The sequence below is a fragment of the Rutilus rutilus genome, assembly GCF_951802725.1.
Source record: "Rutilus rutilus genome assembly, chromosome: 6".
Taxonomy (NCBI): Eukaryota; Metazoa; Chordata; class Actinopteri; order Cypriniformes; family Leuciscidae; genus Rutilus; species Rutilus rutilus.
The window spans coordinates 40,618,074-40,631,719 of NC_140214.1; the positions used below are offsets into that span (position 1 = coordinate 40,618,074).

General features: G+C 37.4%; 2 protein-coding genes across 2 annotated transcripts in view; one reads left to right on the forward strand and one right to left on the reverse strand.

Moving 5' to 3' along the window:
* LOC311291359 (uncharacterized protein) overlaps nucleotides 1-13,646 on the forward strand; it is a 796,365-nt gene that overhangs the window by 679,964 nt on the left and 102,755 nt on the right. The gene's annotated exons all lie outside the window — the stretch shown is intronic.
* LOC311291350 (protein NLRC3-like) lies at nucleotides 11,275-13,393 on the reverse strand (the record flags this gene model as incomplete). The annotated part of the gene is made up of 2 exons (XM_084410342.1): nucleotides 13,204-13,393; nucleotides 11,275-13,109 (listed from the first exon to the last, which is right to left on the reverse strand). The coding sequence occupies exons 1-2, from the start codon at nucleotides 13,235-13,237 to the stop codon at nucleotides 11,275-11,277; spliced, it is 1,869 nt and encodes a 622-aa protein (XP_084266468.1). The 5' UTR covers nucleotides 13,238-13,393.

Here is a 13,646-nt window from a genome sequence, read left to right on the forward strand (position 1 = left end):
ATCTCAGTAAATCTGCATCATTCATGGGTTCACAGAGATCATCGCCCCCCAGTGGTGAACCACTGACATTTCCAAACAGTTATGACATAACTAAGCCTCGTTTACTGAAATCATGTGACTCTGGCAGTTTGATACAGACTCTGAACCACTGATTTGAAACAAAAGATTCGTAAAGGTTTCGTAGCTTCATGAAGCGTGTTTCGAAAGCGCCCATCACTAGCGTTCAGTGGATCTTATTACAGGCAGATACTGATCACAGACTTTTAAAATGCAACACTGTTCTGCCTCTACAGTAACTGAAATAATTACTGACCCATGATCCAACTGTCTGTCTTAACCAAATATTTAAAGCTTCATATCACGTTTTAAATGTGTGTTTTTAATTTGCTGTTTAATTTTATTACTTTAAATTGTTGTGGCTCTGTGTGATGCTGAGGAAAAAACTGCTCTGACTCAAACAAGTGAGGAAATATTATCATCAGCTAATATTACAACCAAAAGTAAAGAAAGACAACATTCAAAAGACAACTGAAAACTTGCCTCTTGCCACTTTGTATTTTGAGCACTTCTTGCGTTGTTTTTGCCTCTTCATGATGACTCGCTTAATTTAGTCCTAATTTGTAAGTCGCTTTGGATAAAAGCGTCTGCTAAATGACTAAAATGTAAATGTAAAAATGTAAAATGTAAAGTAATATTATAAATAAATGAGCAATACTCACATCAGTGTGTTGAGTTGACAGTGTTTATCCTGCAGTAGATCAGCGATCTGATTCACTCCTGTGTCTCCTAGTTTATGTCCACTCAGATTCAGCTCTCTCTGGAGTAACAGGTTTTTACCCACAACTCTATTCACATACTGACAGGCTTCCTCTGCAGCAGGATTCAAAAACCTGCAGAAGAGTCAATTCAGTTCTCAACTAAATGTCTGTTGCATTACAAAAACGATTGATATGATAACATTTTTTATTTTTCTTTGAACATTTAAATACACAAATAAATATATATTTAAAAGAAACTAGAGCGACACTCAGTCCTAAAGCAAACTCATAAGAACAGAAACGTCTAACAGAGCAGAAGGGCAAAAGCTCACTAGATCATGGTTTTCAGTATGAATACAGAGTGTGAAATTAAGATCTTTCTGGCTTTTAAGCAGGAGAAGTGAGAAACGTCAGCACAGAGAAAACTGGCTTGTGAAACTGCATGTTTGTGAACATCTGGAGACTCATAGACCTGCTGTAGAGAGATGCAGTGAATCTGGGCTTGATGGAAAACTATTGTGTTCAGAAAACTATTTCACTAAAAGGTTATCTAGAATTTTGATGAGAAGTGTGCACAAAAATAAAACTGTGCATTTCAATTATCAAGGTATACTCCAGAATAGCAGCCCATTTACTGACCCATAATGTCTATTTGACCTTTAGCTCGTATCACAACTAAACTGTGTTGACGTTTATCATCATCACGACAGAACCTGCAGCATCTGATCTGATCTTGATCATTTTGATGCAACAAATTGTCAAACTAATTTAGTTAATTATTTGATCCCGTCTCACCTCAGTGTCTTCAGTTGACAGTCTGGATCCTGTAGTAAATCTTTAAGCTCCTTCACTCCTGATTGTCCAGGATCATTTCCTGTGAGATCCAGCTCTATCAGGTGTGAAGGGTTTGATCTCAGAGCTGAAGCCAGAGCTTTATAACCTTCTTCTGTCACACTGCAGTTAGAGAGTCTAGAACAGGAATGAAAGCATTCAGCTGATTAATCAGATAAACCTGAACAATATAAATCCTTATAATTTAATTAAATGTTGTTCTTTGTACAAATTCATTGAAAGTTAGTTGCAAAAACTGACAACTGAATATGGAGGCAAACAAAAGGCACACAAATATTTAATATGTTAGACATCAACATCACTTTCGAGATTACAATTATCTAAAACTGTGTAAGCCCGTTTATCTGTCCAAATGGGGGTTTCCGCCAGAACGGGTGAAGGTCTCTGCGTGTTACTGTCTTTCCGCGTGGCAAAGTAATTTAATTCCATTTAAGCTTTTATCTGACTCCATTTTATCACGACCTCGAATTTAAGTTAGATTGCCAATTGGTTATTGGTCAATTATATAATAGTTTAGCAATACATTTGATTGTTCTATTTAACTCTTAACTTATACTTTACCCGTTCATATTAGGAAGCTATATCGGTCAGAGGTCCTTACGCCTTGTTTAACGTGGGTCTCACGATCACAATCTCGCCAGCTTCGGTCACTAAACAGGGGTAATTGCTATATACCTGAGATCGGTCGCATTCACGCTTACACAATCAACGATACTTTGGTAAAGCCCCCGTGATTGCATACACTTGAAATTAAAGTAACGTTTACTTCAGTAGAGGTATGGCCACTACTACAGATATAAGTCATTCAACTTTACTTGTCTTATAATTAGGGTTGGGTACCGAAACCGGGCACCGATATGGAACCGGTACCTAAGTAACCGGTATGTAACCGGACCGAGATTTCGGTGCCACTTAAATGCCTCAGCTGTCGGTTGAAATATCTGCCCTCTGGTTCTCCGAAACGAACGTAAGAAGCATCATCACTGCATGTGATCTCTAGTTAACCCTTTGATGCGTACGATCGTTCACACTGGTGTGCTTAATGTTCAGATTGTGTGATCATCAACTTCTAAATTCAAATCTGCGTTTGTGTGTTGGCTGGCGCTGAGCCAGAGACAGACGCTCTCAGCACTGTCATATTATATCACAACTGTGGCGAGCAGGACGAGGTCGAGGGCCGTGGGAGGACGGCGCGAGGCCGGTGGCGTGATTGATAATGAGTGACACGTGCGCGACGCACCGGTCTCGCATCTCTCACGGAGGAGCGGAAGCATAAAGGAGGAGCGACGACAGTGAAGAGCGAGAGAGGAACAGGCCTGTGTTTTATTTGATGTTCTGTGTTGCCAGCAGTCGTCCGTGAGGGGCTGCTGGCTTTTACTTTCATTTTGTATTTGTTTTATTTTTGTCATTAAAAGTCTTTAAATGTTCGCCGGTTCCCGCCTCCTTCTTCCCATAACAACATACCTCGTCAAAACAACTATTCAGTGTTGTGATCTACACAAGCTTTATTTTAGGTTTCAGGTTTTTTTTTTTTTTTTTTTTTTTCAATAAAAAAAACGTTATTTAATATCATTCACCATCGTTTTGAGTAGGGTTGGGTATTGGTTGGGTTTTATCCGATACCAGTACCTACTCTGTATTTTTCAAACGGTTCCGGTGCTTAAACGGTTCTTGAAACGGTACTTAAGAAAACTAAACCGCACAAACTTTATCAAAAAAATAATACCTCTGTGTGTGTGTGTGTGAGTGTGTGTGTGTGTGTGTGATTTTCTGAAAAAGATTTTCTGATTTCTAATTAAATGAAAAATTGTGCCGTTTAAAAGGCTACTGATGTAGCCGAAAACACTTGAGTTAAGATAAAATTTTCTTTTACAAAACAGAGAAATATCTGACACTGAGCAGAAATATTTAACACACACAGTATAGCCTCATATAAATATACTTGATATTGATATACTTCATACTTTATATGCAAGATTTGCAGTTGGCATTACCATACTAGACTTACCCGAAAAGGAACACTGGCAGCTGAACTTGAACTTTAGTCAAGCATGTCAGAGGTTTTGGGTTCTAATCCGCATTCGTCTTTTTTTTTTCAAAACCAATTATGCTCATCCGTAGTTGTATATCAAGCAGGGACACTTTGTGTCCATTATATTTTGAGATTTCACCAGAACGAATAGATATGAGGCGCCATAGGGCTTAAATCAAACTTCATTCACGCACATATGAAACCCTTGCATACACATATACTAAGTAGTCACACATACATGTATACTGCTGAATGCTCAAACTAATACATATGAAATGCTCAACTTCTAAAGTCGCTCATGCACACACACGCAAACTCTACACACACGAGACGCGCGGAACTCTCTGCGCATACTCATCTGAGACGCGAACACACACACACACACACAAACTCTCCGTGCACATACTCATCTGAGACGCGAGCACGCACACACAAACTCTCTGCGCACATAATCATATAGACGGCGCCTCATAAATAGATCGATCTCCGCAACGTATTGAAGCGCGCGAGTGCAGTGTGCGCAAGCCACAAGAGAAAACACTGTATCCGCGCCACTGATCGCAGCGGCAACGGGCACTTTGATCACTTGATTTAAAAAACACATTTCAGCGTTAGATTGTCTCTTATTTAACAAACAAACTAAATGAATGCTCTGCTGGTTTACTGGATATGTTTTATTATTGGATCATTCGTGCCGCGAGATGTTTTATAGGGGGCGGTAAAAAACGTCAGGCACCGAAATCAGGCACCGAAAGTTTCGTTCTTATTCGGTCTCGTTACTACCGTTTACGTCGGAACCGGTTCCCTATTGGAACCGGGTTTCGGTACTCAACCCTAGTTTTGAGGTTCTCTTTTTTTAAAGTATCGGTTCAGGCACCATTTAGGCACTGGTACCATTTTAAAAGTAACGATTTGGCACCGGTATCAAATCTAATTTGAGTTACAAATCGCCACAAGCCTTCTTCAGCATCTCCCTAAATACTCAGACCAAGGCAGAAACCTCTTTTCAAATGTAAACATGAGTTCACAGGGGAACTTTGCATTAATCACTGTCCCAGACTTACTGGGGACAGAATTTGAGGGAATGATGTAGAAATTGGGAGGTGATCAACTCAAGTGTGATCGTGTCTCGAATGGGGAAGGTAATATAGCAAGAGAGTTCAAATGTTAATTTCCTTTGTTTTCTCAGAGAGTTGCCCTCTCTTCCAGTTCTTCCAGTTTATCCAGTCTTACAACTGTACAGGTCTGAAAGTCTGTGATCTGAATGATCCACAACAAGTAACCTGAAAATGGTCGGAAAATGAGAAAATTAAAGTTTGGGAATGGCCTAATTAAAGTCCAGACTTCAACTCCATTGAAATGCTGTGGAAGTACGTGAAACACAGCTCATGCTGGAAAGTCTACAAATGTCATTGAGCTGAAGCAGCTTTGTAAGGAGGAGTGGGACAAATGGACCAAAATACCTTCACAGTGAAGGTATGACTAACAGAATCATCTGAATTCTACGGAGCCCCTAAAGGGACGTGGTGGTGAAATTTTTTTTAGGTTGGGAGATTTTTTTTAATCTTTTGCGTTCCCTCGCAAAACTTTTGCGTTCCCCCGAGAAACTTTGCGTTCCCTCGCAAAGATATTTGCGTTCCCACGCAAAACTTGTTTTGTGCTCGGACAGACACTTCCTGTTTAATGTCCCGCTGGCAGTGTTTCAGAGCTCCGTACGTTAATGGAGCGTTTCATAGTGTTTGAACTTGGACTCAAATATAAAGAAATGCGGTCAGTGCTTAACTCAATGAGTTCAGTGAAGTTGGCAATATATTCACATAGGCTATTCGAACTTCCCGGATCAATATTCTTGAGCTAAACATTGTTAAACCACAAACGACACCTATTTACAATCACAGTAACCTAGACAACGAGCTACAACCCAATTCTCATCAAAACAAGCTTTTATAATATAGGCTAAATGGATCTATGGTGAACGTGATTTCATCAAGTACCACATGTTCCTGGATCAACATCTTTGTTGATCCTGGAACAACTTTCCAATCAACCAATCAGATTTGAAGGACAAGTTTACAGTTTATGACAAGTTTAGGCTTAGAACCAGGGTGAGGTGCCTTCAACATCAGTGTTATTCACCTATCATTTCCCTCTGATTTTAGAGAAAAGTTATGGGTAGGGTTAGGTTTAGGGGTAAGGATAGGGTAAGGACAACATTTTGGGACAGGAATGTTATTCCAGGATCAACAAAATATGTTGATCCAGGATCATGTCTTACTTGGCAAAATCACGGTGATCATGGATCTATATGAGCGGCTGAGAGACTAGTTCAAAGGGACCGTCTGCAAAGTGCAATATAACCCAAAAACGACTACAGCATCAACTCATAGTCAGAAATACAAAAATAGTCATTAACTTCAATGTTACAAACTGTAGTGCCACCCAATTCAGTTTACACATCAGTGATGACTCACTGGTCATACTACACTGCTTTTGCACATTTTATATTATGAAAAATACATCACTGCTCTAATGTTGGTTATAGGCCTACAACACTTAGTTTGGGAAGTAATTGCACATACAAAATAAGTAGGCCTATTCTTTACACAAATTATATTGGTACTGTATGCAGCTTTTGCTTACTGAATTTGATGTCATTACACTGTATAATAGTGTGAAGTTATTTAATATTTTTTTCTAAAAAGGGAGAAGTTATTGATTTTATTTCATAATAAATAATTGTAAAAATTATGCATTTTATTATCAAACTAAGTAATGTAGTATAACCAGCAGGAGAGCAGTGATGTGTGAACTGAATTTGGTGACAGCACAGTGCGTCACTGTGAAGCTATTGAATATGTTTAATAATATAAAATGTGCAGAAGGGTTTTGGTATTTGCACTTTGCAGCTGGCCCCTTATTTGGACTTGTCTCATATTCATTCGTCTTTGGAGACAAATTAATATTATAAAGCTCGTTTTGATGAGAATTGGGTTGTAGCTCGTTGTCTAGGTTACTGTGATTGTAAATAGGTGTCGTTTGTGTTTTAACAACGTTTAGCTCAAGAATAGAGAAGTTCGAATAGCCTATGTGAAATTATTGCCAACTTCACTCCTTGAGGTAAGCACTGACCGCATTTCTTTATATTTGAGTCCAAGTTCAGACATTATGAAATGCTCCATTAACGTACGGAGCTCTGAAACACTGCCAGCGGGACATTAAACAGTAAGTGTCTGTCCGAGCTCAAAACAGGTTTTGCGTGGGAACGCAATTATCTTTGCGAGGGAACGCAAATATCTTTGCGAGGGAACGCAAAAGTTTTGCGTGGGAACGCAAATATCTTTGCAAAGGGAACGCAAAAGGTTTGCGTGGGAACGCAAAGTTTCTCGGGGGAACGCAAAAGTTTTGCGAGGGAACGCAAAAGATTTGAAAAAATAAAATTCTCCCATCCTAAAAAAATGTCCACCACCACGTCCCTTTAGGGGCTCCATAGAATTCTGACTCAACACTAGGTATGCAAGTAATAATTACTACACCCTAACACTCATAATAATTAATTGGTTTCAGTAGGACAAACTTAAATTTAACTAATTAGTTCAGTCAGATTAACTTTTATGAGTATTTAGCACTTTCTTTTTCTTTCAATTTCACAGAACTGATATATTTTAAGTAAATTGAACTGTTTCATTGTTTTGAGTTTTATGAAATTATTTATTTAAATTTAGACGAACTAAAGTTCAACTGAAACTGGGCTGGGATTTCTATTTCCCAGCATGCTTTGCCCATGGCACTCAAAAGGGAGAGTACATGCTGAAATTAAATGTAATATAATGTTTTTTGTGTAAGATTAATGTAAGTGGGAGATTTAGTAGTGATTAATGTTTTGTTATGCTAATTTAGAAGAAGTTTTGTTAATGTCGATTTTAGGAGAGTTACCGTCATGATGACAAGTGGTGCATGCGGCTTGGTTTGAGAGCATGTCAATGCTTTATATTGCAGCATTCATACAGCAAGTGTTAACTATGCTATTGTTAGCATGTTAGCATTTATTGAACTAGTTTGTTATAACCAGCTAAGTTTATAATAACAAATATTTTCACATTGGGGTTACATGAAACTTTTAAGTTAAATGTATGGATTAATGTACTCAAACATTTCATGTTAAGACCAAGTCAAATGTATGAGTACAAAATAAAAATCTGCAAGTTCAGGTTACTTAAACTTTGAAAATTTGAAACTTAAATATTTTGAGGCAACTGATTGCCTTAAATGTATTGAGTTTTGCCAACTTATTTGGGTTTACAGTGCACAATTTAAGTGTTAACTTATAAGAAGTAGAATATACATATATAGAAAATACTTTATTCACCAAATATTATAATCCCTTGCAATTATTTGCCTTACAGTGCAGTACCAGGTGTTAAAGGGATAGTTCACCCAAAAATGAAAATTAGCCCATGATTTACTCACCCTTAAGTCATCCTAGGTGTTTATGACATCCTACTTTCAGACGAATACAATCGGAATTATATAAAAAAAAAATGTCCTGGCTCTTCCAAGCTTTATAATAGTGAATGGTGAATGGCTGTATATTTTTCAAGTCCATCAAAGTGCATCCATCCTTGATAAAAGTGCTCCACATGGCTCTGGGAGGTTAATAAAGGCCTTCTGAAGTGAAGCGATGCGTTTGTGTAAGACAAATATCCTTATTTAAAACTTTATCGACTAAAATAACTAGCTTCCGGCCTTTATTAACCCCCCAGAGCCAGTGGAGCACTTCTTTTGCAAGAAAAGATATTTGCCAATGATCCTCAGGATCTGTAGCTCTTATTCTGATATTTATCTTCCCTTTTCTTGGAACAAAATGAATGCTTAATGTCACTTCAATATTACTCGATGAAAAAACACAACAATAAAATAGCACAATGACAGGATTGATATGGTATACCCACGTTGTAACAAATAAATAAAAGATCTTTGAATTTTTCACAAAAGTTCTGTTGCGCTTTTGCCTCCGGCATCATCCTGTCAGTCATCGCACCTCACTCTAGTCATGTGACTCCTGTGGCTCAACTTACCTCAGTATCTCCAATTTACACTTTATATTCTTCAGTCCAGTACAGAGCAGCTTCACTCCTGAATCCTGCAGATTATTATTTTTCATGTTCAGCTCTTTCAGATTGGTATCTGATCCAATAACTGCAGCCAGAGCTGAACAGCTTTTGTCTGTTAAGTTACATTCATTTAACCTACAATAAGTCACAACACAGAATTAGATGGAACACATACAATACATTTTCTTTAAACAAATGTTAAATACATTTTCCATTTAGTTTTTACATAAACAGCATATACAGCAAAGAGGCTGAGTTAAACTAACATTCATCTTCAAAAACTACTATTTCCTGTACGTTAGTGTTTTTTATTCAGTGACAAATTTCCTAGATAAAATTAAGCATATTTGAAAAGAAATATTTGTGTAAAGCTTGTATAGCTATTACAGCTGAACGATTTTGGAAAATAATCTAATTGTGATATTATTATTTTTTAACCAATATTGAGATTGCGATTTAATATGCGATTACTTTTTAAGTTCTTTATCTTCTGTATTATTTGACAAAGACAAGCAATAAATCATTGTATAGTAGGGATGGGAATCTTTAGGCACCTCATGATCTATTTTTTTTTCTTAATTAATCTTATTAATAACACTTAAAATCTTTATTTAATTACATGTGTAATTATACATATTTAAAAATTTTTTTATAAAAAAACGTTACGTTAAGAATTTTAAATAGGCTATATAAACTAATATAGCTTCAAAATATAAAAGCTAGCAAATAACAAAGAGAAAAAAACAAAAAAACATATTACAAGCAATAAACAAAGAGTGCTTTCAGTATTTAAAAGTAGGCTGTCCGAACGTTTTTCCATTCAAGAGCTGTGAGTGATTTTTTTTCTCAGTTTAGAGGTTTTTTTTCTCAGTATATTAAATTGAAAGCAGCCTTCTCAGTGATTTTCTTATTTTTAATATATAAGCCAACTGCATTCCAAAAGACATAAATGATGCATAAATTCCGGCGGGCGAGACCGCACACTGCAAGAGTAACATCAAGCTAAGCGGCATAACCTGTGTGATAAAGCCCTCGAATGTCCTTGTCATTCGCTTAAACCTTTCCAAACTTTATGAAAGATTATTTTTCGGAAGGTTCGAGCGGTGTCGTGTGTGTGTGAGAGAGAGAGAGAGAGAGAGAGAGAGAGAGAGAGAGAGAGAGAGAGATTAGAAGCAAGCAGAATACGGTTGTTTCTAAAGCACACGCAGCGTCATCACGCATCTGTGTTTAAAAACTAAGCTCAGACTCGATTCTGAAATTCTCTGAATCGATCCAGAATCGTTGGAGAGAGAATCTATAACATAATATATCATTATACATTAATTATATATTTTATAACATAATATCACATAAATTAAACAAAATGTTCTTTCCTGTATGCCAGGCCTATGCGTAGCGTGCCAAGTTGATGCTACATCTGCAGACGGCTTTTCTCTCGCGTGTCACGTGACCAGAGTGTAATCGCAGCTTTTGCGGTTTAAAAAAATTGCGTTTCATCATATAGCGATATTATTGCAAATGCAATTAATCGTTCAGCCCTAATAGCTATAGGATTTTTTTCTCTATTTCTGTCACCTGATGGAGTTTAGGTTCTTGCCACTGTTGCCTCTGTCTTGCTTAGTTGGGGACACTTAATATTCAACAATATTATTGACATGACTGCACCGACACCATTACAGTATATGAGACAGTTCACACTTTATGGCAAGTTAAAGGCCTTTCACTATAATTCTAAAAATGCCTCCATTCACATGTACATGTCTTTTTGACATAAAATCTTTAATGATTTAAGTAAAGATGAGATTACTTGAACCTAAGAAATTTTATTTGTTTTTAATATTTCAAGATTAAGGTCAACTGATGGCTGATGCCGATATCTTAGAGAGCAGAGTGGCCAATGGGTGATATATCATTATTTTTGTAGAAATACCATCTTAAACTGTGTACATGAAATAAGATACAACATGCTTTTGATAAATGTTTATTTGTAAATCTCTCGATCTACATATTGCATTACATTATTATTACATTAAACTACAGAATTACTCATAGAAATAAACATTTAAAATATCTAATTACTGGGAGAAACAGAGGGACAACTAATATATGATGTGGTAATATATATGTACTTTAATTAGATTGTATTATAAAAATCTCAATGTTTTATGCTATAACCTTTCAGAATTTCATCTTACTTTTTGGCAATATAAAAAACATCTGTACCAAATTACATTCTTCCCCCCCAGTTTGGGTATATGAATAAAATAACTTTTCTTTTTTCTTCCTCAAGAGTATGAGCTAATATATATAATTCTATACAAGTCATATAAGTCTGGTGTATCATATGGTACAAAACAAACAAGCAAACATTTTTACATGGTACTTTATATTTTGTCTTAAGTTTTGATAAACTGTCTCCACACACACATACACACACACACACACACACACACACACACACAGACAAAAAAAAGTGTATTTTTCAGATGAGAGCTAAACATGACAAAATATATTAAAAGACTTACAGGGCTCTTCTGGAGGTTTTGATGACTGCCGATAATCTAATGAGACACTCGTCTGATTTCTTGAATTTCTGAAGCTCAAATTCCTCCAGCTCTTCCTCTGATGTCAACAACACAAAGGCTAAAGCAGACCACTGGGCAGGTGAAAGGTCACCAGATGAGAGACTTCCTTTGCTAAGGTGGGTCTGAATCTCTTTCACCAGAGTTTGGTCGTTCAGTTCATTCAGACAGTAGAACAGATTGATGGATCTCTCTGCAGGAAGATTATCTTCTAATTTCTGCTTGATGTACTGAACTATTTCCTTGTTGCTCTGGTCATTGCCGTCTTGCTGTGTTAACAGACCTCGAAAGAGTCGTCGATTGGACTGGAGTGACAGACCGAGGAGGAAGCGAAGGAAAAGGTCCAGGTGTCCATTGTCACTCTCGAGCGCCTTGTCCACTGCAGTCTTGAGTAAATCAATCATGGTTTCATTTCTGTTTTCCTGTTCTGTAGACTCATGATCAAACACACTTGTCTTGTTGATGTCTAGAAACAGATGTGCATAAAGGGCTGCAATAAACTCTTGAATGCTCAAGTGAACAAAGCAGTACATGGTACCAAGAACGATCCCTGTTTCCTCCTTAAAGATCTGGGTACACATGCCTGAGTACACTGATGCCTTATAGACGTCAATACCACAGGCTTCCAGGTCTGTGTCATAGAAGACCAGGTTGCTTCTTTCCAGTTGATGAAACGCCAGTTTCCCCAGTGAAAGGATGGCATCTTTATCCCAGGAAACATCTGGTGTGTATTCTCCATCATACTTTCGGCGGCTCTGCTGGATCTGAAAGCGCAGAAAGTGTGTGTACATTTGTGTCAGAGTCTTGGGAGTGTCTTCAGTGTTTGATTCCTGCAGTGTTTTAGAGATCTCATCAGCCTGAGTGTTTTTCACATCATTATTTCTTTTCTCCTCCAGAATGTTCTGAAGAACCGTGGCTGAAATCCAGCAGAAGACTGGGATGTGGCACATGATAAAGAGACTCTTTGATTGTTTAACATGATCTATGATTGTGTTGGCTTGAATATCATCTGTGAATCTTTTTTTAAAGTACTCTTGCTTTTGTGCGTCACTGAATCCTCGTATCTCTGTCAGCCGGTCGATACAGTCAGGAGGAATCTTACTGGCAGCTGCTGGTCTGGTGGTGATCCAGATGAGAGCAGAAGGAAGCAGATTTCCCTTCATGAGGTTCGTTAGGAGAACATCCAGAGAGGCTGGTGACGATACATCACGCCACGTCTCATTACAGTCAAACTTCAGAGGAAGGCGACATTCGTCCAGTCCATCAAGGATGAACAGCACTTTGAATCGATTCCTTCTTGTAAGGTTCAGTCCTTTTGTCTCTGGGAAAAATTGAGTTATAAGGTCCATCAAACTTAGTTTTTCTTTCTCCTTTAAGTTCATCTCTCTGAATGGAAGAGGAAATATGAAGCTGATATCTTGATTTTCTTTTCCTTCAGCCCAGTCCAGAACAAACTTTTGCGCAGACACTGATTTCCCGATGCCAGCAACTCCTTTTGTCAGTACAGTTCGGATCTCCTCGTCTTGTTCAGGCGCTTCAAATAAATTTGTGCATTCAACCTGTATCTCTTGTGCTTCATGACGCCTGGAAGCAACTTCAATCTGTCTTACTTCATGTTCAGTATTGACCTGTTCACTGCCGCCCTGAGTGATATAGAGATCTGTGTAGATGTTATTCAGAAGTGTGGAGTCCCCTTGCTTCGCAATTCCTTCAAACACACATTGATACTTATTCTTTAGGCCACATTTCAGCTGATGAATGAAGAACAGCTCATCTAAACACAGGAATAGACAATAGATAGTTTTAGTCTCCATTTTCTCTCCTACATTTATAAGAGACAATCTGACAGATGATCATGAGTCTCTTACCTTCTAGAGCATCAGCAGCTTCATCTTGCTTCATCTCTCTCAGGTAATGTAGTGTGAGATCAAGAGCTGCTGATTTGATACTGGATCTGTTCTCATTAAAGTCCTTCACAAAGTGTTGTGTGTTCTCTTTTTGTAATATTTTCTTTAACTTCTCCAGCTCATTCTTCAGAAATGAGATTATTTTGCTCTCAAGATCCTACAAACAAAAGTAAGAAAAAAGACAGAATAACACAATTTAAGCCAAAATGTTCATCTACATTTGGTCAAAACAATTTATTCAATAATTATAATACATGTGCATAACAAAATCCAGTTAAAAGACTAACATACTAACCAAGTTGTGCTAAAATGTGTTTAAAAGGAAAAAATAAGTTGTAATGAGTTAGCTCAAAGGGGAAATATTAATAATAACTCATAAAAAAAATTTCATAACACGAAAAATT